The 26782-nt window shown below is 46.4% G+C and overlaps 1 protein-coding gene across 4 annotated transcripts in view; it reads right to left on the bottom strand.

The window, feature by feature from the left end:
- Nucleotides 1-26782, bottom strand: part of MTG1 (mitochondrial ribosome associated GTPase 1) — a 536307-nt gene that overhangs the window by 56401 nt on the left and 453124 nt on the right. For 3 of the 4 annotated variants that reach the window (XM_073552076.1, XM_073552077.1, XM_073552078.1), the window contains one exon: nucleotides 11780-11892. The exons of the other annotated variant lie outside the window; for it this stretch is intronic. In XM_073552076.1, coding sequence (XP_073408177.1) covers nucleotides 11780-11892 — 113 coding nt within the window. The remainder of the gene's footprint in view (nucleotides 1-11779; nucleotides 11893-26782) is intronic. 4 annotated transcript variants of the gene reach the window in all.

Genomic DNA, 26782 nt, shown 5'->3' with positions numbered 1-26782 from the left:
TGACAGATGGCGTCAGGCACTCTTCCAGCATCTTTTCAGTTGTTCTGCGTCTCACAAATGTTCTCCTGTGTGATCCACACACCTCACACTTGGATTCCTCTGTCCATAACACTTTTTTCCAATCTTCCTCTGTCCAATGTCTGTGTTATTTTGCCCATATTAAACTTTTCCTTTTATTAGCCAGTTTCAGATATGGCTTTTTCTTTGCCACTCTGCCCTGAAGGCCAGCATCCCGGAGTCGCCTCTTCACTGTAGACGTTGACACTGGCGTTTTGCTTGTACTATTTAATGAAGCTGCAAGTTGAGGACCTGTGAGGTGTCGATTTCTCAAACTACAGACTCTAATGTACTTGTCTTGTTGCTCAGTTGTGCAGCGGGGCCTCCAACTTCTCTTTCTACTCTGGTTATAGCCTGTTGGTGCTCTCCTCTTAAGGGAGTAGTACACACCGTTGTAGGAAATCTTCAGTTTCTTGGCAATTTCTCGCAAGGAATAGCCTTCATTTCTAAGAACAAGAATAGATTGTCGAGTGTCACATGAAAGTTCTTTTATTCTGGCCATTTTGAGAGTTTAATGGAGCCAACAAAAGTAATGCTCCAGATTCTCAACTAGCTCAAAGGAAGGTCAGGTTTATAGCTTCTCTAATCAGTCAGACTGTTTTCAGCTGTGCTAACATACTTGCACAAGGGCTTCCAAGGGTATTCTAACCATCCATTAGCCTTCTTACACAGTTAGCAAACACAAAGTAGAATAAGAACACTGGAGTGATGGTTGTTGGAAATGGGTCTCTATACATCTATGAAAATATTGCATTACAAACCAGACGTTTGCAGCTAGAATAGTTATTTATCACATTAACAATATATAGAGTGTATTTCTGAATCATTTAATGTTAGCTCCATTGGAAAAAACTGTGCTTTTCCTTCAAAAATAAGGAAATGTCTAAGCGACCCTAAACTTTTGAACGATACTGTATATATATATATATATATATATACACACATACACACACACACACACGCATATATACAAACACTGGGGGGAAAAAAGTATTTAGTAAGCCACCAAAAGATGAGAGAGGCCTGTAATTGTCACCATAGGTAGACCACAACTATGAGAGTCAAAATGAGAAAACAACTCCAGAAAATCACCTTGTCTGATTTGGCAAGATTTATTTTTCATATTTTGGTGGAAAATAGGTATTTGGTCACCAAAAAACATGCAAGATTTCTGGCTCTCACAGACCTGTAACTTTTTTTTTTTTTTTTTTTTTTTTAAGAGGCTCCTCTGTCCTCCACTCATTACCTGTAGTAATGGCACCTGTTTGAACTTGTTATCAATATAAAAGACACCTGTCCACAACCTCAAACAGTCACACTCCAAACTCCACAATGGTGAAGACCAAAGAGCTGCCAAAGGACACCAGAAACAAAATTGCAGCCCTGCACCAGGCTGGGAAGACTGAATCCGCAATAGGCATGCAGCTTTGTTATGATTGGGTCACCGAGGAGGAAAGCAAGACCAAGCTAAGACACAGAAAACCAGAGAGGTTGGTAACTAAGCAGATTGCAGACCCCTGATCCTATCCACACAACTAGCAGTATCCGTGGAGCGTACCTACGATGATCCTAGACGCCTCGACACAGCCGGAGAACTAAATAAGCCTAAAGCAAGAAAGGGGAAATCTAAACTGCCCCAGAGCAGACCCCAAAGGAATAGATAGCCCCCAAACATACTGTATATTGTTGGTGAGACAAGATGAAAACACAAATGCAGGTAGGAAAATAGACTGAGCAAACGATGGGGCCCACACTAACTAGACAGGACAGGAAAGGAAAGACACTGTCTGCAATCATGCAAAAAAACTTGCAAAAAATGCCCAACACGTCTGATAGAAAATTACTGAAGTCACTAGCCTTCTCCCACTATATCAGCACTCTGGTATATTCTGAAAGCAGAGCAAAAAGAGGCCAATCTAATAAGGGACAAAAACAAACTGTCACAAGCAGTAACATAAGGATGGAAATTCAGCGCAGCCCCAGCCGGAGCTGGCTGACCCACACAAAACTGAAATAGACAAAACCAGATCAAATGAGAACAATAGCAAAAGAACACTTAGTTGAGCATGCAGGGACTGAGCTGGAAACTAAGACCTCAGGAGGCAGGAAAATTCACCAGCAGGGATAGAGGGAGTCGGTGGTCTTAAATCCAGTCAGAAACTCCAGATCTCCAGTCATCCTCCTCATTATCAGGTGGCAGGCCTCTGTTAACTACATCAGCTCCATTACCTCCAGTAACCACCAGAGAGAGTCCGGCACTAGTAACCATAGGTAGGCCAGAAAGCGAATTCACAACACAGCTTGGTGTAAGGAAGTCAACTATGGGAGCAAAAATAAGAAAATGGAAGACATACAAGACCACTGATAATCTCCCTCAATCTGGGGCTCCATGCAAGATCTCACCTCATAGGGTCAAAATTATCACAAGAACATTGAGCAGAAATCCCAGAACCACATGGAGGGACCTAGTGAATGACCTGCATGGAGCTGAGACCACCATAACAAAAGCTACCATCAATAACACACTATGATGCCAGGGACTCAGATTCTGCAGTGCCAGACGTGTCCCCCTGCCTAAGCCAGTACATGTTCGGGCTGTCTGAAGTTTGCTAGAGAGCACTTGGATTATCCATAAGAGTATTGGGAGAACATCATATGGTCTGATGAAACCAAAGTAGAACTGTTTGGTGGAAACAAAACATGTGTTTGGAGGAGACAAAATGCTGAGCTGCATCTAAAGAACACCATACCTACTGTGAAGCATGTGGGAGCAACATCATGCTTTGGGGCTGTTTTTCTGCAAAGGGACCAGGACGACTGATCCATGTACATGAAAGAATGAATGGGGCCATGTATCATGAGATTTTGAGTGCAAACCTCCATCCATCAACAAGGGCATTGAAGATGAAATGTGGATGGGTCATTCAGCAGGATAAGATCCCAAGCACACCGTCAGGACAATGAAGGAGTGGCTTCGTAAGAAGCATATGAAGGTCCTGGAGTGGCAAACAAAATCTTTAGGACAGTATACATATTAATGAAGGTGGCCTTAGGGAAAAATGACCACCCCACCGCATGCAATAGCCATGGAATTACTCCCAGCAATACTGTATACAACAAAAAAAGGAGTAAAAAATCCACCAAAATTAAATAAAATCAGAAGTAGCTTTATTTATCTCATCAAGTATGAGACACCAAGACAAAATTACACAAGACAAGGTCACATAATATAGAATTCCAGTTAGAAAAGAATTTAGGTGCAGAAAAAACACACATGCAGCACTGTATTGTAGTCTTTATATCCTACAACCTACTCTTGCCAGGTTGTTTTGTGCTGCTGCATGTGTGTTTTTTCTGTACCTGAATTCTTTTCTAAAGGTACTGTCACACAAGGCGATGTACCAGCGATCCCGACCAGCGATATGACGCGGTCAGGATCGCTGGTACGTCGCTAAGTGGTCGCTAGTGAGCTGCCACACAGGCAGATCTCACTAGTGACATCGCAGGGGTCGGGGGTCGCTACTCACCTGTCAGACGAGGTGATCCTGACGTCCTCCCGCCCGCGTCCATGCGTCGCTCGTCGTCACAGCAGGAAGCTGATGACGAGAAACGGTCCAGGACGTTCTCGCGCGATCAGCGATAAACAGCAGGCGAGCGGTAGGAGGTAAGTATCAGATATAGCAATATCGCTAGCAATATCGCTATAACGTCACAAAAACCAGTAACGTTATAGCTATATTGCTAGCGATATCGCTTAGTGTGACAGGCCCTTAACTGGAACTCTATATTATGTGACCTTGTATCAGGTAATTTTGTCTTGGTGTCTCATACTTGATGAGATAAATAAAGCTACTTCTGATTTTATTTAATTCTGGTGGATTTTTTACTCCTTTTTTTGTTGTATACAGAAGGTCCTGGAGTGGCCTAGTCAGCCTCCAGATCTCAACGCCATAGAAAACTTTTGTAAGGGTTTGAAAGTCCGTGTTGGCCAGCAACAGGCCCAAAACATCACTGCTCTAGAGGAGATCTGCATGGAGGAATGGGCCAACATACCACCAACAGTGTGTGCCAACCTTCTAAAGACTTACAGAAAATGTTTGACATCTGTCACTGCCAACAAAGGATAAATAACAAAATATTGAGATGACCTTTTGTTAATGACCAAATACTTATTTTCCACCATAATTTGCAAAATAAATCTTGCCAAATCAGGCAAGGTGATTTTCTGGATTTGTTTTCTCATTTTGACTCTCATAGTTGTGGTCTACCTATGATGTCAGTGGGAGAACTTGCACAATTGGTGGCTGACAAAATACTTTTTTCCCCACTGTATGTATGTGTGTGTATGTATCTATATATCTAATATATAAAGCTCAAAGTGTGTATGTATGTATGTATGTATGTATGTATGTATGTATGTGTGTATGTCCAGGATAGGCATCCGCACTGTCGCAGCTACAGCCACAAAATTTGGCACAGTCACACGTCTGGACCCCGAGAGCGTCCAAAGCTATGTTGTGAGGCAAAATTTTAACCCGGCGCGTTCCAATTTACCAAACAATTTTGCCCCTATCTACATACTGGGGGAAAAAGTGTGTGCGCGTCAAGCCCCGCCCCTCATTATGATGTCATAATGCCCCTATTTGCATAATGGGGAAACAGTGCGTGCGTATCAAGCCCCGCCCCTCATTATGATGTCACAATGGTTGCCATGGCGACGCTGATGTCATCATAGGTTGCAAGCCCCGCCGCTCATTATGATGTCATAATGGTTGACTATGAGATGGAGGATGTGTGATGGGTATATGGGCACTGGACTATGGGATGGAGGATATGTATGATGGGTATATGGGCACGGGACTATGGGATGGAGGATATGTATGATGGGTATATGGGCATGGGACTATGAGATGAAGGATGTGTGATGGGTATATGGGCACTCGACTATGGGATGGCGGATATGTATGATGGGTATATGGGCATGGGACTATGGGATGGAGGATATGTATGATGGGTATATGGGCACAGGCCTATGGGATGGAGGATGTGTGATGGGTATATGGGCACGGGACTATGGGATGGCGGATATGTATATGGGCAAGGGACTATGGGATGGAGGATGTGTGATGGGTATATGGGCACTGGACTATGGGATGGAGGATATGTATGATGGGTATATTGGCACGGGACTATGGGATGGCGGATATGTATGATGGGTATATGGGCATGGGACTATGAGATGAAGGATGTGTGATGGGTATATGGGCACTCGACTATGGGATGGCGAATATGTATGATGGGTATATGGGCATGGGACTATGGGATGGAGGATATGTATAATGGGTATATGGGCATGGGACTATGGGATGGAGGATATGTATGATGGGTATATGGGCACGGGCCTATGGGATGGAGGATGTGTGATGGGTATATGGGCACGGGACTATGGGATGGCGGATATGTATATGGTAACGGGACTATGGGATGGAGGATGTGTGATGGGTATATGGGCACTGGACTATGGGATGGAGGATATGTATGATGGGTATATGGGCACGGGACTATGGGATGGTGGATATGTATGATGGGTATATGGGCATGGGACTATGGGATGGAGGATATGTATGATGGGTATATGGACATGGGACTATGAGATGAAGGATGTGTGATGGGTATATGGGCACTCGACTATGGGATGGCGGATATGTATGATGGGTATATGGGCACGGGACTATGGGATGGAGGATATGTATGATGGGTATATGGGCATGGGACTATGGGATGGAGGATATGTATGATGGGTATATGGGCACGGGCCTATGGGATGGAGGATGTGTGATGGGTATATGGGCACGGGACTATGGGATGGCGGATATGTATATGAGCACGGGACTAAGGGATGGAGGATGTGGGATGGATATATACCCATCACACATCCTTCATCTCATAGTCCCATGCCCATATACCCGTCATACATATCCTCCATCCCATAGTCCCGTGCCCATATACATATCCGCCATCCCATAGTCCCGTGCCCATATACCCATTACACATCGTCCATCCCATAGTCCCGTGCCCATATACCCATCACGCATCCTCCATCCCATAGTCCCATGCCCATACACCGATCATACATATCCTCCATCCCATAGTCCCGTGCCCATATACCCATCATACATATCCTCCATCCCTTAGGCCCGTGCCCATATACCCATCATACATATCCTCCATCCCATAGTCGAGTGCCCATATACCCATCACACATCCTCCATCCCATAGTCACATGCCCATATACCCATCATACATATTCGCCATCCCATAGTCGAGTGCCCATATACCCATCACACATCCTCCATCCCATAGTCCCGTGCCCATATACCTGTCACACATATCCTCCATCCCATAGTACCGTGCCCATATACATATCCGCCATCCCATAGTCCCGTGCGCATATACCCGGCATATATATCCTCCATCCCATAGTCCAGTGCCCATATACCCATCACACATCCTCCATCCCATAGTCAACCATTATGACATCATAATGAGTGGCGGGGCTTGCAACCTATGATGAATTAGCGTCGCCATGACAACCATTATGACATCATAATGAGGGGTGGGGCTTGATACGCACACACTGTTTCCCCATTATGCAAATAGGGGCATTATGACATCATAATGAGGGGCGGGGCTTGACGCGCACACACAGTTTCCCCATTGTGTAGATGGGGGCAAAATTGTTTGGTGAATTGGAACGCGCAGGGTTAAAATTTCGCCTCACAACATAGCTTAGGATGCTCTCGGGGTCCAGACGTGTGACTGTGCCAAATTTTGTGGCTGTAGCTGCGACGATGCGGATGCCTATCCCGGACATACACACACATATATACATACATACACACATACATACATACATACACACTTTGAGCTTTATATATTAGATTTATTAAGGATTGTACTCACTCAGGTGCGTAGGAGGAAACAGGAGGCACATTCTCTTCAACGTCCATGTGGGTTTATTTGCTTCATAAACCATCAAGTCAGCAACAAAATGGTAAACAGTCTACATCAGGCAGACACAGCATCAATGTCCATAGCAGAGTTCTGCTCTCCTAGGCCTGTGGGTACACATGCTGTGCAATGTCCAGCACTCAGGCTCTATCTGGAGCCACAGACACAGGAAGGCTTCTCCATCTCAAGACAGAGACCACTCTGCAATGTCCAGTCTAGACACATGGTCTGTCCACACTGTCAGACTCCCAAACACTCACTCCCATGTGCTAAACACATCTCAATTACATAACTTGTAACCACACCCACAGGTGAGGTATGGATCACATGCCTGGCCACATGGTCATGACCTCACTGCAGGTCCTGAAACTCACAACCACAAACACACAGGGAAAAAGGGGTACAGTGAGCACACTCACCCAGAGGTGATGTAATTATGGGTAGCCAGACACTCCAATCTCATAGCTACCTGCAACCTGGACCCAGATGCACTAAACTACATATTAGTGCTCATGTGCACTAAAGACAAAATATTCTGGGTTGCATTGCAGGCAACATCCATCCCTGTGACATATACCTCCCATTAACCATGCGACCACCAGTCACAGCACAATATATATTTATAAATATATAAGGTGCATATCGGGAACAGGTTAAAGAGAACCTGTCATCAGGATTTTGCTAAGTAAACTACAGACACTGTCAGTTTGGCACTGTTATGCTGATTAAAATGATACCTGGGTTGATGAAATCCATCTTGTGGTTGTTTAATCCTTATTGGTAGTTTTCAGTTAATGAGATCCTCTTGCTTTGGGGTGGCCTGTGTGTGTGTGTGTGTGGGGGGGGGTTATGTGGTTCTCTGCTTACATATTCATCAGTATGGGCTTATGACAGTTCACTGATCTGCTTCCTATTTTACATACTACATAGAAAATTGTGGGCTTAGAAAAAAAAAAATTACATCTAGCAAAATAACACCTGCGCATATGCAGCAGCATCTATCGCTTGCAGACAGATGCTACTCCGCAAGTGCCGTTGCCATTTTTCTGGAGGAAAAAATTGTAGTTACTTACCGATAACGGTATTTCTCTGATCCCATGACGGCACCACGGAGAGAGAGGGATCCGCCCTCAGGGACAGGAAACCTACAGATGAAAAAGGCGGTACCTCTCTCCCACATCAGTTGGTTTACAGAGCATTACACAGAACTTTCAGCTGAAACTCAAATGGTTATAAAAAAATCCACAATTAATCAAATTACTCAAGTTAAGCTTAATAGAGGCACCGTGTGGCCAAGTATCAAAGCTAACTAACTCACTCTATTGTGCACACCTGTGTGTGTGAAAGGGAGGGGATGTACTGGTGCCGTCATGGGATCAGAGAAATACCGTGATCGGTAAGTAACTATGATTTTCTCTTTCCCCCATGACGGCACCATGGAGAGAATTACAAAGATTGTACATCTAGGGAAGGACCACCGCCTCCAGAACCCTTTTCCCAAAGGTGAGATCTGAAGAGGAGGTCAAGTCTAGACGGTAATGTTTGAAAAATGTAGAGGGGGTAGACTAAGTGGCGGCTCTACATATCTGGTCTATTGAAGCGCCGGCTTTCTCCGCCCAAGATGATGCCACTGCCCTGGTTGAATGGGCCCTTATGTCCTCTGGGATGGCTGCCCCGCAGGAGGAGTAGGATAGGGTGATGGCTTGGCTTCTCTTATCCACCTCGCCAGCGTGGCCTTCGATGCTTTTTGACCCTTCCGAGGAACCTGAAAACAGACAAACAGAGCCCTATCCTTCCTAAACTCCCTCGTGGTTGTTATATACTGGACCAGGCATCTTTTTACATCTAAAGTGTGCCATAGCTCTTCTGTTTTGTTTTTGGGATTGGGACAGAAGGAGGGTAGGGAGATTTCTTGGGTCCTATGAAACTGTGAAGACACTTTGGGGAGATATGCTGGGTCGGTTCTAAGAATTACCCTATCATCCAGAACTTGCGTGAAGGGTGAGTGGGCAGACAAGGCTTGTATATCACTAATGTGGCGGGCAGAAGTTAAGGTTACGAGGAGGCAGGTCTTAAGGGACAATATTTTTAAGGGAGCCTCCGCCAAGGGTTCGAAGGGAGATTTGGTTAATGCGTTCAATACCAGGTTTAGATCCCAAGGGGGGTGGTATGTAGGGGGATCGACCTAGATCTACTTGCTGCCCTCATGAATCTCCTAACCCACCGATTTCCGGCTAAGTCATGATTATACAAAGCCCCTAAGGCCGCCACCTATACTTTCAGGGTGCTTGTAGCTAGTCCCTTTTCCAACCCTTTCTGTAGGAATTCCAGAATTTCCCCTATTGGGATCTCTCCCGTTGGGTCAGAATCTGAAACTGATAGGAATTTTTTCCACACCTTCCCATATGCCATAGTGGTTACTGGCTTTCTACTTTGTAGTAACGTGGTTATCAAGTTTGACGAGAAGCCCCTATTGCTTAGGAGTTTCCTCTCAAAAGCAAAGCTGTCATGTGTAGGTTTTTTATATGGGGGTGATACACTGGTCCCTGGGATAGAAGGTCCGGGGTTTCTGGTAGAACCCAAGGGTCTGTGACGGACATTTTTCTCAGCCAGGGGAACCATATCCTCCGGGGCCAGAAGGGCGCTATTACTACTACCGTCGCTTTGTCCCCCCATATTTTCCTCAGTACTAAGGGGATGAGAGATATTGGAGGGAAAGCGTAAGCCAGATGATAATCCCAGGGAACCGTGAAGGCATCTAGAGCTACTGGGCCCCCCCGGGGATCTATTGAGCAGAAGGTTTCCAATTTCCGGTTCTGACTGTTTGCAAATGTCTTTTTCTGGCCGGCCCCAGAGGTTCACAATCTGATTGAAGACTGACTGGCTTAGTTCCCACTCCCCCTGCTTTAGGCGTGTTCTGCTCAAGAAGTCTGCTGTTCGGTTTTCCGACCCTTTTATGTGGAGGGCTGTCAGGGATTCCAGATTGTGTTCCGCTAGGTGAAAGATGGATTTTGTTACTTCCATCAGTGCTCGAGACCTGGTGCCGGTGCCCCCCTGGTGGTTTAGATATGCTACCACTACCCGGTTGTCTGAGAAGATCCTTGTGTGTTGGGAGCAAAGTGAGTCTAGAAAATGAACGAGAGCTAGTTTTACTGCCAGCAGCGCCTTCATGTTTGAGGAAACTGACTCTCTTTTTTGAGCCCAGGGCCCTTGCGCTACCTGGCTGTCTAGATGTGCACCCCACCCCCAGGGGCTTGCATCTGTGGTTAAGATTTTTGTCATTGGTAACGCCCAAGGGACCCCCTTGGTTAGATTGGCTGGGTCTGTCCACCACGCTAAGGAGTGTATTGTGTTTGGTGAGATGTTTAACCGCCTGTCTAAATTCCCGTGTAGGGAAACGTCTGCGTCTAATATTTCCCACTGTAAGACTCGCGTGTAGCTTTGTGCCCACTGTACTGCTGGCATGCAGGCTGTCATTGACCCCAATAGAGACATTGCCTTTCTCAGGGTAGTGACTGGGGAAGCTATCATTTGTGACACCATCTGTGTCATCTTTTGAATCTTCGCCTGTGGAAGATAACATTTTTGTTAAGTTGAGTCCAGTATTATTCCCAAGTATTCCTGTACCTGACTTGGTACGAGTCTGGATTTGGGCAAATTCAGCATCCATCCTAAATTCACTAGAGATCCCAGGACCACCTGTGGTCTCTGTGAATAGGTACATGGTAGTATGCGTCTCTCAGGTCTAACACAGCCATGAAGCATGATGGGGGAAGCAATTTTACACAAGATTTTATTGTTTCCATCTTGAAACGCCCTCAGATCTTCACTGCCTCTCCCCACTCACCCTCAAGGCCCGCCGACCCCGGAGGTGGTGCTACGGGGGAAGCCTGCTTGAGGCATCGACCCAGCTGAGGCAGGGAGCCCCGCTGCCTATTACCGGACTGGTTCGGTCCCTGGCATCCCGCGTCGACTGCAGGTACGTGCTGTAGGTTCCCCGTCAGGGACAGGAAACCAACTGATGTGGGAGAGAGGTACCGCCTTTTTCATCTGTAGGTTTCCTGTCCCTGAGGGCGGATCCCTCTCTCTCCGTGGTGCCGTCATGGGGGAAAGAGAAAAATTGTGGCTGCAGCTAAATGGCAAGAGATAGACGCTACTGTGCAAGCGCTGCTGCAACCTTTTGCTAGATGTGATTTTTTTTTCTAAGCCCACAATTTTACATGCATTATGTAAAATAGGAAGCAGGTCACTGAAGGATCAGTGAATTGTCATAAGCCCATACTGATGAATATGTAACCATAAAGATTCACATGTAAGCAGAGCACCACATAAAGACCCTCTCCACAAGTCGCCTCAAAGCACAAGAAGCTCATTAACTGAAAACTGCGAATAAAGAATAAACAACCACACAATGGATTTCATCAACCAAGGTATCATTTTAATCAGTATAACAGCGCTAACCTGACACTGTCTGTAGTTTACTTAGCAAAATCCTGATGACAGGTTCGCTTTAAATGACAGGAAATTACAGTATGTACATAAAAACTGATATTAAAAAGTATTGCATACACATGTTACACGGATGCTAGGTGAGAAAAATCACATTATACTCGCATGACACTTGTCCTACTTTTCTCGATCAACATGGGACTAATTTTTTTATACACTAGTGTGACTCCAGCTCAACAAATTTTAGATGTTGAATACCTACCAATGCCAGTTATGGCTTTCACTCTCTGTGTCTTTCCTAGCTTAAGAGCAATCTTTTTCAGCAGGGTCTCTATGTTTGAGCAGGGTCCATCAAGCTCATATTGTTCCACATATCTGAGAAATAATAATATTCACAAACGGCATCAACAATTGCAACAACTCAATTGCTAAATAAATTCTATCAAAGACCAAAAACAACACATACATGTGATTATTACATGTGAATTATTGCAACAAACCTCTAACTTCAAAAACACCAATACAATCATTCAAATTCACCAAAAAGAAAATTAAGAACTTATTTTTATTCATTAATGATAACAAAACAAATACAAATGGAAGTGAGATTCAAAGTATGAAAGGTCAATCAGCACAATACAGAATTACAGCATTACATCCAAATAGAATAACTCTCTGGTATTGTCTTTAACTTTTTAACCTAAGTGTATATGTGAAACATCTAATATGACATCTTACCATGGACTCTGGTAAGAGGCTGTCAGTATGAACATGTGCACTGGAACCCGTACACTCGATTGCAGCACCGAAGGCTTCTGTAAGGCTGTGTTCACACGTCGCTGTATTTTTGCGTTTCCGCTGCGGTTTCAAATGCGCGATTTTGCAGCGAAAAATAAGCATCCCATGCATTCCTATGGGATTCCGCAATGCTGTGCTAATGCTGCGTTTTTTTCCGCGGCGGAATCGCTTCGCGGTAAAAAACGCAGCATGCTCATTAATTTGCGGAATTGCGGTGATTCCACCCACATAGGAATGCATTGTTCTGCTTACTTTCCGCATGTGGCAGTGCCCCACCATGCAAAAAGTCAGAACATTTGCAGATGGTACTCACGGCCCGGAGGAGAGGAGACTGTCCTCTGGGCTCTGGGTACCATATCCCTGTAAAAAATAGACTTTTAAAATAAAAAATATTGTTATTCGCACCTTCCGGCGTCCCGCGCAGCCTTCCCACCTCTCTCTCCACGCTCCCAGTCCCAGTAATCCTTTGCGAGAATGACCGCGACGACGTCGCGATCTCGCAGGAGCACGACGTCTCGCGGTCATTCGCGATGACGTCGTGGGAACACGACATCTCGCGGTAATTCGCGCAAAGGATTACTGGGACCGGGAGCGTGGAGAGAGGCGGGAAGGCTACGCGGGACGCCGGAAGGTAAGAATAACAATATTTTTATTTTTTTAATTATTTTTTACATCCTATCTTTTGCTACTGATGCTGCATAGGCAGCCTCAATAGTAAAAAGTTGGTCACACTCGTCAAACACTATGTTTGACGAGTGTGACCAACCTGTCAATCAGTTCTCCAAGCGATGCTACAGATCGCTTGGAAAACGCTAGCATTCTGCAAGCTAATTACGCTTGCAAAACGCTAGTTTTTCCCCTGGAAAATCGCGGGAATTTAAATGCGATTTTCCCGCGGAATGGAATCCGGAATTCTCGCGGTAATTTCCGCAAGAATTCCGCTATGTGTGCACATAGCCTTACGATGCATTCATGTCTGTGAAATCACAAAGAATTTCTCCAGGATATGAGTGTATTGTTTCCAAGGCCGGAAATGGTTCAATGTCAATGACACAGGTCCCAGTTTGTATGCCTAAGGCCTCTTTCACACATCAGGTTTTCGCCGTCAGGCGCGATCCGGCGCTTTTGACAGAAACCGGATCCGGCGAAATGCAATGCCGGATCCGGTTTCCCCCCCATTGACTTGCATTTGCGCCGGATCGCGCCGGATGGCCATGCGTTTCATCCGGTTTTCGCCGGATCCGGCAATGTGTCGCGATCCGGCGTCTGGAAAAAACGGCTACTGTAACGTTTTTTGTCTCCGGCGAAAAAGCCGGACACGCCGGATCCGGCGCGTCCGGCTTTTTCACACAATGAAAGCCTATGAGCGCCGCAATGCGCCGGACCCGGTTTTTTGGTCTGAGCATGCTCAGTAGCTCTGCCCACAGGAGATATATAAAAGCAAGACAATGGGACCCTCAGCCACACCCAACATGCCACCCAAGCCAAGAACCAGGAGCAGGAGAAGGCAGCAGACATCTGCAGCAGCAGCACCATCAGCACCACCCCAAATGGAGCAGCAAATGGAACATGCTGAGGAGGGGAGTCCAGCAGCAGATGAGAGATGGTAATTATCAAATCCCCCATTCCTCCAAACTAGGGCCATGGAATATCAAGATATTCATTGGCCCTTTGTTTCTCTTTATTCAACAGCCGCCAAAGAGATGCAGCAGCAGCAGCAGCAGCAGAAATGGCATCACTGGCAGCAGCAACAGCAGCAGCAATACCCACAGCCATGGAGTCTGGCCATCAACAGGACAGCACATCTTCTTCTGGGAGCCCTCCCTCGCATCGTCAGCGTTTGACGGTAAGTTTTTATTTCCAAAATCCATCATCTCTATAATATATGTCTATTCATTGCCTTTTATTTCAAAACAGGAATCACAAGATGAAGAGGAGCTCCCAGAAGAAGAAGGAAGGGGTGGACAGACACCTGGAGTGGGCTCACAATTGGTAAGTTTTTTGCATCAAACGCAGAAACACAACATCACACTACACACAACACATAGAAAACAATGTTCTGCAGACCACACACAGCAAACAAATGCCTACATCCAAAGACATAACATTTTTTGTTTTCTTCTCTAGTCTTCCCAATCTGGTGCTTGGCCAAGAGGTCCTCGCAGTGCCTCCCAGGGTCGTCGGCGACAGCAACGCGGCGGTCACCAGCGTGTAAGTATAAATATTTTTGCTTTGTTTTTTTGCACTTTTTATTTCATTTCTTTTGTGGAGGCTAATTATGTTATTTTTGTCTTTTTCTTTAACAGCCTTCACAGCGTGCTCCCGACTCTGACGGTGAGGATGGAGGGATTGATGTGGACCGCCTCATCGATCTCGTCAGAGAAAGGGAGCCGCTCTGGAATATGGCTGACCGCCGCCACGCTGACCTGATCGTTACCCGACGACTCTGGGAGGAAATCTGTTCGCTCCTTGTGGGCCGCTGGGAGGACCTCGATGTTCGGGCCCAGATTAAAGAGCGTAAGTATATACAGTACCGGTTGCTTGATGTAAACCAGTGTTTCCCGAACTCCAGTCCTCGTGGTCCCCACGGATCATGTGTTCAGGATTTCTATTTACTATGGAAATCCTGAAAACATGACCCCTGGGGACCATGAGGACTGGAGTTTGTGAAACACTGATGTTGTATACTAACCACTCCTTTCTCGTTTCAGGGAACAGAATTGTGAATCGGTGGCGGTCTGTGAGGGATCGTTTCAAGAAGGAGTTCAATAAAGAGATGCGGGCCCCGAGTGGATCTGGAGGACGCAGGAGCAAGTACAAGTACGCACAAGCCCTGTCGTTCCTCCGGGAAACAATGCTCACCAGAAGGTAAATATTACACACCACATGTGAAAAAAATGTTAGATGTAACTTTTTTTTTTCAGCCAGGGCCATACCATGTCAGTATTTTAATTGTTTTTTTTTCTCTTTATTCCACAGCACGGTGAGCAGCACTCGGGAGCCTGCACGATTGGACCCTTCTGAGGCGATCCCTGAGGAGACCGGCACCGAGGGACACTTCGACCGCCCCGGTACATCTGCACCTTCCCAGCCTTCCCACACATTCGACCCATCTGTCCCATCCACCAGCACAGGAGCATCGTGGCCGCCTACATTACATGAAGCTGCTGGTGAGGAGATCGCTTTCCCTTTACCCCACCCTTCTGCCCCTGCCACCTCTAGTACACCTGCGGGTACTGGGCGGCAGCGGCAGAGGGGTCAGGAAAAGAGTTATGCGCAAGAGTTCTTGCATCTGAATGCATCTTTCCAGAACTGTCTAAAAGTCTTGTCAGAGCAAATCTCCGCAGGCTTTCAGCAGATCAACTCCAGCATTCTGGAGGTGAAGACACTTCTGCAAACCATGCATTCAGAAGCAAGATCTTCGCCAAACCACACCTTTTTCAGGTCTGTTGTGGAGCGCATGGCAACACTATCTCCTACCCAGCAGATGCATGTAATGCATTCGTGCCACGGTGCTCTACAGCAGGTTACCTCCCAACCTCCACCTCCCACCACTGTAGTTCCTCCACCTGCACCCCCTCCAGCCACTTTCCATCCTCCCTCTCCTATTACATCTGCACCCCCTCCAGCCACTTTCCATCCTCCCCCTCCTATTACATCTGCACCCCCTCCAGCCACTTTCCATCCTCCCCCTCCTATTACATACCAGCAACCTCACCAGTACCAGACATCTCCCCACTTCCAGCAACCTGCCCCGTACCAAACTCCTTCCCCGTACCAAACTCCTTCCCCATACAACTTTCCATCAACATCATCTGCTCCTACAGTCCCTGCCCAACCCTCCACTCCACCGCCCACCACCTCTTCTGCCTCCCACATGTCCACCCATTCTGTAGCTTTTTCCACACCTTCACCTCTAACTGTTCCTTCCCCACCACGATCCCAGTCCTCTCTCCACACACCCAGTGTCGAAGTGTCCCGCAGCCCCTCCAGCAGTATTTCCACCCCACAGTACACAGATTTGTAATGTGTGTTTTTTGTAATAAAAATGCCCATTGGGTTTAAAACCTTTATTAAAAAAAGTTTTTTGCACTTTAAAAACATTTTACAAAAAAAAAAAAAAATTTTAAATAAAAGTTAAATTATCGTTTCACAATGGTTGTCTGTCATTTCTTTCTGCGGCGAACTATGTTTAAAAAAAAGGTTAAATACAGGGTATTTCAAAGGTAAAAAGGTATTCAAAACCAGGTATATAACGGTGGGTAAATTTTAGCTTTTTGCCACAGTTGTGTTCCTGGTTGTGTTTGAAGCAAAGTATTTCACCTAAAAAGTTGTGTTTATTGTTGGTGATTTCCTACCAATGTACACAACTTTTGTTAAAAGGTGAAATACTTTGCATAAAACACAACCAGGTACACACCTGTGGCCTAAAGGTAAAAATAGTAAGACCATGACAAGATAGCCAACTTTGGTTGGCAAAGGTATATACTGTTGGTCCAGAAGGTACACAAGTTTGGTTAGGGCACAAATCTTTCACACTCTGTCATCCCAGTGTACTCTGCCTTGAGGTGACATAAAGTATAGTGGAAAATTGTCCCTGAAACCGTCACAGAACTTCTAGTGGTAATATTTCCAATGACAACATCCATCTTCGCCAGTAACTTGCTCTTCTCTCCAACCTGCACTTTCTTCTCTACAACCTGTCAAAGAAGGGCTGTAGGAACATGCTATATATAGTTTTCCAGTAGCCAATCCCGTTCGGAAGGCCACAAGGGTCAATTTTAAAAACCGGATCCGGCGTAATCCGTCGAAAAACGGATAGAAAAACGGATGAACCGGATGAGACGGATCCGGTTTTGTCTGTCAAGAACAAGACGGATCCGGCAGAAAACCGGATCCGGCACATCAGGTTTTACAAAACATTTGCCGGATCCGGCATTCCGGCACGACGCCGGATCGCGCCTGACGCAGAAAACCTGATGTGTGAAAGTAGCCTTAACCAGATGGCGTGAATCAGACAATTTATGGCCACCATATGTAATCCAGGAAGACAGGACATGCATAACTGTATGTCTCAAAAAACTTATGCAAAATGCACATCCAGCCATTTGTCGGGATTAGCACTTGCACTTTATTATGAACTAGCTGAAGAGCCCAGCGTTGCCTGGGCATAGTAACCAACTGTAGTTAGTTATAACAAATTATAATGATTATATTGCACATAAAAACCACGCATCTAATCCTATTCTGTATGATACTGTGTGCTGAGCTGCGTATGTAATCCTATCCTGTTTGATACTGTCTGTTGAGCCGTGTATCTAATCCTCTACTGTGTGATACTGACTGCTGAGCTGTGTATCTAATCCTATCCTGTGTGATACTGACTGCTGAGCTGTGTATCTAATCCTATCCTGTGTGATACTGACTGCTGAGCCGTGTATCTAATCCTATCCTGTGTGATACTGACTGCTGAGCTGTGAATCTAATCCTCTCCTCTGTGATACTGACTGCTAAGCCGTGTATCTAATCCTATTCTGTGTGATACTGTCTGCTGAGCCGTGAATCTAATACTATTCTGTGTGATACTGTGTGCTGAGCTGCGTATCTAATCCTATCCTGTTTGATACTGTCTGCTGAGCCGTGTATCTATTCCTATCCTGTGTGATACTGACTGCTGAGCTGTGTATCTAATCCTATCCTGTGTGATACTGACTGCTGAGCTGTGTATCTAATCCTATCCTGTGGGATACTGCCTGCTAAGCCATGTGTCTAATCCTCACCTGTGTGATACTGACTGCTGAGCTGTGTATCTAATCCTATCATGTGTGATACTGACTGCTAAGCTGTGTATCTAATCCTATCCTGTGTGATACTGACTGCTGAGCTGTGTATCTAATCCTATCCTGTGTGATACTGACTGCTGAGCCGTGTATCTAATCCTATTCTGTGTGATACTGGGCTCCCCCTGCAGTCTGTGTCAGAGGGTGGTCTGTGTTGGCACGGTAATAAATTGTGTTATTTCCAGCTTTACAGAATGACGATAACACCATAGAAATGATAAGAATAATAGGCTTCAATTACCACAACTGTCTACAAAGAAAACTGTTCCTGATAGCAACCAATCACAGCTCATTTTTCATCTTTTAAACAGCTCTGCAACAGCGTGGCGAGTTTTGTGTGGCGACTTTTGTGTTTCGACTTTCATGTGGCGAAGTTGGTGTATGTGAGGTGAAATGTGTGCTGAGGGTGGTAGTGTGTGTGGCGCATTTTGTGTGTGTGTTCATATCCCCGTGTGTGGTGAGTATCTCATGTCAGGGCCCCACCTTAGCAACTGTACGGTATATACTCTTTGGCGCCATCACTCTCATTCTTTCAGTCCCCCTTGTTCACATCTGGCAGCTGTCAATTTGCCTCCAACACTTTTCCTTTCACTTTTTCCCCATTATGTAGATAGGGGCAAAATTGTTTGGTGAATTGGAATGCGCGGGGTTAAAATTTCGCCTCACAACATAGACGCTCTTGGGGTCCAGACGCGTGACTGTGCAAAATTTTGTGGCTGTAGCTACGATGGTGCAGATGCCAATACATACACTTTTTCCCCATTATGTAGATAGGGGCAAAATTGTTTGGTGAATTGGAACGCGCGGGGTTAAAATTTCACCTCACAACATAGCCTATGACGCTCTCGGGGTCCAGACGCGTGACAGTGCAAAATTTTGTGGCTGTAGGTACGACTGTGCAGATGCCAATCCAGGACATACACACATACGAGTACATACATACACACACATACACATTGAGCTTTATATATTAGATGAGCATTAGAGATGAGCGGTGTTCGAGTCGAACTGTTCGCCAATTTCAAATCCGAGTTGGTTTGGGCGGCGTTCGAGCCGTTCGCCGAACTCGAACACTTTGGTTAAAATTCGGCTGTTCAAGGTTACGTTCGAGAACGGTGCATTCACCAAAAGTGTAACTTTATTTTCACAGTAATAATGGTGTTCAATGTTAAGACACAGTTTCATGGCATAGTGGCTGGGGGTGGGGGATAGATCTGTGCTGATTCTGCTGAAATAATGCACATCTCCTCTTTTTTTTTCCCGCATTTACATTGGGGCGGTTCAGTCTCTTAGCCTATCAGCAGTGCACACTAGGGTGACCGCAAAAAATCGATGTCGGAATTTTGTCCGTCTGGACCCCACAAAACGATTCCCCTTTCCAGATATTGAGATAGCCAAAATTTGAGCTCGATCAAACGACGTTAACCCATGCCGCTCGTCGCTCAAAGTTTGAAAAAATCCAAATTGAGGTATTTTAAGATTTAGGTATTTTGCATAGTCTGTTAGACTATAAAGAATGTGACAACAACATTGCAGAAATAGCCCTGACCAAATTTTCAAACCATTTGTGGTATTTGAATGCAGAGTTGGTGGGATTATCGTTTTTTGATCCCACCATTACAGACAATGAAAAGTTGTTAATGGCTAATAAATTGCTCAGTAGCACAGATGAACCATCAGAGCACGCTAGGGTTGTAAATCCAAAAGTTAGGAAAGAAAAATTAAAAGAGGTAGGAAGTAACCGACTTTAACGACCTTCTGACAAAAGATGAAGAACAAAAGCAATATGTCCTGCAAGTTGTAAGCAAATGCCGAGCATTATATTCTGACATTTCAAAAACTACTTTAACAAAAGCTCTAGAATAGATTAGATAACTATGTAAAATTATCAACTCATGTAGGTTAGCGTGCTCTGATGGTTCATCTGTGCTACTGAGCAATTTATTAGCCATTAACAACTTTTCATTGTCTGTAATGGTGGGATCAAAAAACGATAATCCCACCAACTCTGCATTCAAATACCACAAATGGTTCGAAAATTTGGTCAGGGCTATTTCTGCAATGTTGTTGTCACATTCTTTATAGTCTAACAGACTATGCAAAATACCTAAATCTTAAAATACCTCAATTTGGATTTTTTTCAAACTTTGAGCGACGAGCGGCACGGGTTAACGTCGTTTGATCGAGCTCAAATTTTGGCTCTCTCAATATCTGGAAAGGGGAATCGTTTTGTGGGGTCCAGACGAACAAGATTCTGACATTTATTCCCCCCCATATGAGATCCGATCACCCTAATGCGCACACACAAAGCAAAATGCATGTTTTTTCACACAAGCAAGGGCATTGGCTGTGCATGTCACATGTCCTTGCCCTATAAGAAGCAGCCATTTCCCCCCATCGCCACCATTTTATCACTGCTGCAGCTTGTGTTAGACGGCACCGCTGCTGCTGTGGGCGCTCTACTGTAAAACAGTATGAATTTACAGCGAATTCAAGCTAACATACAGAGAGAGATTTAGGGAGTAGGGACTAGTTGTAATTACAGCCCTTTTCAGGGCTACGTTACAGCAGTTCATAGCAAGTGTAGGCAGGCAGGTCTGTGCCAGTGCTGTGCTAGTCTTTTTCATAGCATCTGTCCAAATCTAGCTCAGCCAATCCTAGCATTGTCTGTTACTTAGTGGTGTAGTCCACCTGTCAAGGAGCTACACCGTGTGTGTTTCTAATAATTTTTTACCGCATCTTGTCCAGAAAAACCTTTTGGGCATAGTAGCAGTGTGTGCTACTCAGCAGTGTAGTCCACCTATCAAGGAGCTACTCCGTGTGTGTTTCTAATAATTTTTTACCGCATCTTGTGCAGAAAAACCATTTTGATCCCTTTCTTGCAGACACGCCAATCACAAATTCCTGATGAGGCACAAAAAGAGTAGGTGCTTGAACGGATATCAAGTGCTCCCTCAAGTGGGCTCTCCTCCATCTCAACTACAACTTCACAAATACTCCAGTCCTCAGAGTTGTCACCCCCAGCGCACTTGCTTCCTCACAGCTTCCAAGTCTCCAGCCGCCCGTCGGAGTATAGTGCATCACAGATGGTTGAGTCTGCAGAGCTGTTTACTCATACTATCGCCTGGGAATGAGAAGTCTGCTCCAAAGCTTATGTGAGTCCAGGCGAGGAAATGATGTGCACTGATGCCCAGAAGCTTTGTGAGTCAGATCCAGGCCCAGATGAACAAGATTCTTCTGAGCATAATCTAGACCCTCGTTCCCAAACTGTAAGTCATGTTTGTGGAGAAAATGAGGAAGATGATGATGAGACTCAGATACCTGATTGGTCACGGCAGGAAGAGGTCGGTTCTGAGGACGAGGGGTGTGGGAACACAGAGTGGTGATGATGACGAGGTTGGAGATCCCACTTACCGTCAACCCACAGTCCTCCAGTCGATTAGGTCAGCAGTGGAGGTGGAGAAGGATGATAGTGACAAAGAGGTTAGGTTGCGCCTTCATGGACAGAGACCGAGTACTGGAAGCACGTCAACAACTGCATCCTCAACCACAACTGTACCTGTGAGCAGAAGTCGTGGTGGCTCCTCAGGTCGCATGGGCTCTAGGCCTTGCATAGCCTGGGCATTTTTTGAAATTCCAAAGGATGACCCAACGCATGTGATCTGTAAGATTTGTCACCAAAAGCTAAGCAGAGGGCAAAAACTCACTAGTTTGAGTACTTCATGCATGAACCGTCACATGGATATGAGGCATAAGGTGCAGTGGGAAGCTCACTGTGCTACAATGCGGCCCAGCCCAACCACCGTCTGCCCTATCTTGTGCATCTGCGGCCTCTTCATCCTCTGTGACTGGGGGGACAGCAGGCACACATGTGTTTGGACGCAGAACATCCACCTCTTTACCCAAAACAGCCAGTGTGCTTGGCAGGTCGTCCTTTAATTTGGAAGTGGAAACACCTGCTGGTGTGTCTGCGAAACCTCGAGAGCACCACATTCAGATCAAGGCAACATAATTGTTCCGCCTGCACCTTCCTCACAGACCAGCAGTTTGCCGAGGACACCCTACTCAACCCCGTCTACGAATGTCAGCCAGCCCTCTGTCCCTCAGATGTGGACAAGTAAAAGACCATTTCCTCCTACCCATGACAAAGCTAAGAGGTTGAATTTCACCATCTGCAAGCTCTTGGCTACAGAAATGCTGCCTTTCCGCCTTGTGGACACAGAGGATTTTCGAGACCTTAGGTCGGTCGCAGTGCCCCAGTACCAGATGCCCAGTCACCACTACTTCTCAAAGAAAGCTGTGCCTGCGCTACACCAGCTTGTTGCACACAACATCACCGTTTCCTTGAGAAACTCTGTGTGTTACCGGGTGTATTTCACCACAGACACGTGGACGAGTAGGCATGGACAGGGGCGTTACATGTCTTTGACTGGGCACTGGGTAACTATGGTGACAGCAGGAGAAGGGGCTGCTGTCCAAGTCTTGCCGTCCCCACGAGTTGCGCGTCAATCCTCTGTAGGTCGAAGTTCCTCCACTGCTTCTGCCTCCTCAACCTCCTCTGGGTCCTGCACCCAAAGCCTGTCTGGTAATGCCACCCTCTATGTAACTGCACAGAAGGATCTTATGATGAGTCACTGAAGGAGGAAAAAACAAAATACTAGCTAAGTCCAGAAAAACCAGAGAGGTTGGCAGCTATCGGATTGCAGACCCCTGAACCTATCCACAACAACTAGCAGTAGCCGAGGGGGGTTCCTACGGTGCCCTAGACCCCTCGATCACAGCCGGAGAACTACATAGTCTAAAGACAGAAAGGGGAAAAACTAAACTGCCCCAGAGCAGACCCCAAAGCAATAGGCAGCCCCCAACATATAATGACGGTGAAGCAAGATGAAAACACTAACACAGATAGAAAGATAGGTTGAGCAAAAGATGGGGCCCAAGCTAACTAAATAGGACAGGATAGGAAAGCCGCTGTCTGCCATCCGCAAAACCCCTATCCAAAATGTCAACCGACTGATAGGAAAAACAGGCCCTGAAGTCGCTAGGCTTCAAAAGACTATATCAGCACTCAGGTATATTCTGAAGACAGAGCAAAAGATCAACAGATCAGAGACAAAAATGGAATTCAGCTCACCCCCGGCCGGGGATGGCAGAACTCCCAAAAAACAAGGCAAAAGAAAAACAAACCTAAGTGTACAAAGCAGAGCAGAAAAACTGAGCATTGAGACGCAGGAATCAGACTGGTCTCCAAGAATCCAGCAGGATCACCAGCAAGGCAGAAGGGCGTCGGCTGCCTTATATCCAGTCCTCAATTCCAGCCACCCAGTCATCATCTAGCTGCCCAGGTGTTTGGTAATCAGCCTCACTACCTTCCTTCACCAGAGGAGGGAGTTCATCAGACCTCAACGGTGAAGGGAAAAATGAACTCACAACAGAAGGAATCCTGCACATCTCCTTACTATGCTGGCACCAGGGCTCAACGGCATCAGGCGGTGTTTACGTTAAAATGTCTGGGAAATGTGAGTCATACAACTGAGGAGTTGTGGTCAGCTCTGGAGACCGAGTTCCATCGATGGCTGACTCCACTGAACCTGCAGCCAGGGAAGGCCATGTGCCACAATGCTGCAAACCTGGGTGCGACCCTTCGCCGGGGCAATGTCACACACGTGCCTTGTATGGCTCACATGTTGAACCTGGTTGTCCAGCAATTTGTAGCCCGCTATCCTGGACTAGATGGCCTTCTGCAGAGAGCACGGTCGCTGTGTGCTCACTTCCGCCGTTCGCATCCCGCAGCTCAACGACTCACATCTCTCCAGAAGTCGTTGGGCCTGCCAGTTCACCGGCTAAAATGCGATGTGCCAACACGGTGGAATTCAACTCTGCACATGTTGCAGCGACTGTGGCAGCACCGACGAACCCTGGTGCAATACATTATGACGTATAGCCTGGGCCACCGGGATCCAGAGGTTGGGCAAATCACGCTGCAGGAGTGGTCTCAGATCAGGGACCTATGCACCCTTCTGCAGAATTTTGAAATGGCGGCAAAAATGTTTTGTGCTGAAGATGCCATTATCAGCATGACAATTCCTGTCATTTACATGCTAGAGCACATGTTAAACAGTATTCGGAGTCAGGTGGTGGGACAAGAGGAGGAGGAACAGGAGGAGTTGTATGCGGAAGGGACAATATCTCCAAGGTCCAGACGGGTGGCAGTACCAAGGCAGCTGGCATTGGAGGGTCTGGGAGAGGGAATAACGAGGGCGCATGGTAGCAGCCAAACTGTTGAGGAAGGCGCAGGAGCCGAGGAAGAGTTGGAGGATGAAATGGCGATGGGCATGGAGGACTCATCAGATGAGAGAGCTTGATGATACTTCTGCTGTGCGAGGTTGGGGGGAGAGGGCAGAGGAACGAAGCATGACTCTTGACCAAGACAACAAGGACTTGGTCCTCCTGGATGCGCAAGACATAGGAGTGCCTTCTTGCTGCACTACCTGCAACATGACCCTCGGATTGTCAGAATCCGAAGTAATGCCAACTACTGGGTTGCCACACTGGTGAACTAATTCCTACCATAGACAGGGATTCACGCATGCAGGAGTATCAGCAGGCTGTTACAGAATCTTACATCTACATTTCCACAAAACACCAGTGGTGCACGTTACGAATCTCAGAGTTCTAACTTGGCAACCGTGGGACTGTCGAGTCATCGCTCTAACCATACCACTAACATCGTATCTGGTGGTAACAGCAATTTTTTGCAGTCGTTTCACCAATTTTGTCGGCCATCCTTTGCAAGGCCACAGGAAACGCAAAGTCTGACACATAGTCAGCACCTAGAGAGGATGGTACAGGAGTATCTCCATGTTAACATCGATGCCATGACTGTGGAACTGGACCCTTGCTCTTTTTGGGCTTCCAATCTGCAAAAATGGCCTAAGCTCGCCACTCACACCTTGGAGATCTTGTCATGCCCTGCAGCCAGCGTTCTCTCTGAACGTGTGTTCAGCGCTGCTGGTGGTGTGCTGACAGACAAGCGCACGCGGCTCTCCACTGACAAGGTAGACAGACCTACGTTCATAAAGATGAACAAATCGTGGATCCACAAGGAATTTTCAACCCCTGTGTCATCCTGGGGAGACTAAAAGCGTAATGATTTATGAAAATCACCTCAGCAGAGTCAGCAAGCATTTTAAGCAACTCTGGGATAAGTGAAGACACTTAAGTGGTTTCTGTGCCCCAATTTTTGGACAAAATGGAGACACTTTTTGGAGTCCCCTTGCTGTGTTTTACATGGTGTTGACATCGGCAATTCAAGGTGGGTGGGGTCACCCCCCCTTCTAACCTCTGAATCACAGGCCATAGTATGACTAAAGAGGTCTGCAGACTCACCCATCTGTGTAACCCCAAGCCATAGTCATAGTCTGTAGTTACATAGACTATGGCTTGGGGTTACACAGATGGGTGAGTCTGCAGACCTCTTTAGTCATACTATGGCCTGTGATTCAGAGATCTGCTCCAAAGCTTCAGTGTCCGCTAGTCAGTGGAGTAGCCCACCCGTGAAGCAAGCTGCAATGCCTGTTTATGTAAGAAATAGTTTTTAACTCCATTTAGCCCAGTGAATATTGTGGGCCTAGTATCTGTGTCTGCTACTCAGCAGAGGAGCCCACCCGTCAACCAAGCAACCTAGCCCATTCAATCTTTTTGGGCCTTGTAGCTCTGTCTGCTACTCAGCAGAGGAGCCCAGCTGTTAAGCAAGCTACAGCACCTGTGCTTTGGTCACTTAATTTTCTCATTCTTTCAGGAATGCCTGTTAGGCCTAATTCCGGAATTCTAGTTGACCTGCACTTACTGGGAAATTGTCGTTCGCAGGGAAGAATTGGAATCCCAGATCCCCATCACTAATGGGGTTCAGCGGGTTACCCGCACCTGTCAGCGAAGAGTAGACACACGCTGGTCCGTTCAGTGTAGCGCGCGTGCAGCCCCGACATGTAAGGGCATTGCTGTTATTGCTCGGTCACGCGTGGCAGAGACTCGCGTGTCCCTCTAATAAGCTGGAAGCGGACCGCGGGTGCATGCCGGAGTCTCGTTCGTTAGCGGAATTAAGCTGACAAATCGCTAGCGCAACTAAAAACGGCCATGCACCACCACCCACAGAATCGAGAAAGCTTGCAATCTGTCAATGCTTTCCGTGGCCGGCCAGGGTGGTTTCCCGTGTGGAGTCCAATTAAGCCGCAGGCTCCACCTCTGGTGGTGCCATTCCGGACATTCCTTTAAGGTTCAGCTTTGCAACCATACTCCCCCCCCCCCCCCCCGGAAACCAAAGACTGTGCCTTCATGGACACTGTTTGGAGGGTCGTGGGAATAACGCCGCCCGATCGGCAGTTGGCATAATTTATGGTGGGAAGTCCAACGGTATATGATCGTCTTCGATTTTAGAATTTTTTTTTTATTTTAGATTTTTATTCCAACTTTTCTTGACTTTATAAAGGCATGACATGCCTATATCTGTGTCTCCTCCTCCTCCTTTTACTCCTCCACCTCTTTTCTATATGTAGTTGTCCCTTTTCCATGTGTTATTTGTGTCTTCTGAGCAGTTTGTCTGCTTTGGGACACCTTTGAAGGTGTTT

The sequence above is a fragment of the Dendrobates tinctorius genome, unplaced genomic scaffold (assembly GCF_039654945.1).
Source record: "Dendrobates tinctorius isolate UK_male_01 unplaced genomic scaffold, ASM3965494v1 ptg000184l, whole genome shotgun sequence".
NCBI classification, from domain to species: Eukaryota; Metazoa; Chordata; class Amphibia; order Anura; family Dendrobatidae; genus Dendrobates; species Dendrobates tinctorius.
Note: the sequence above shows the minus strand (reverse complement) of the source record. Positions and strands in the feature narration are given on the sequence as shown.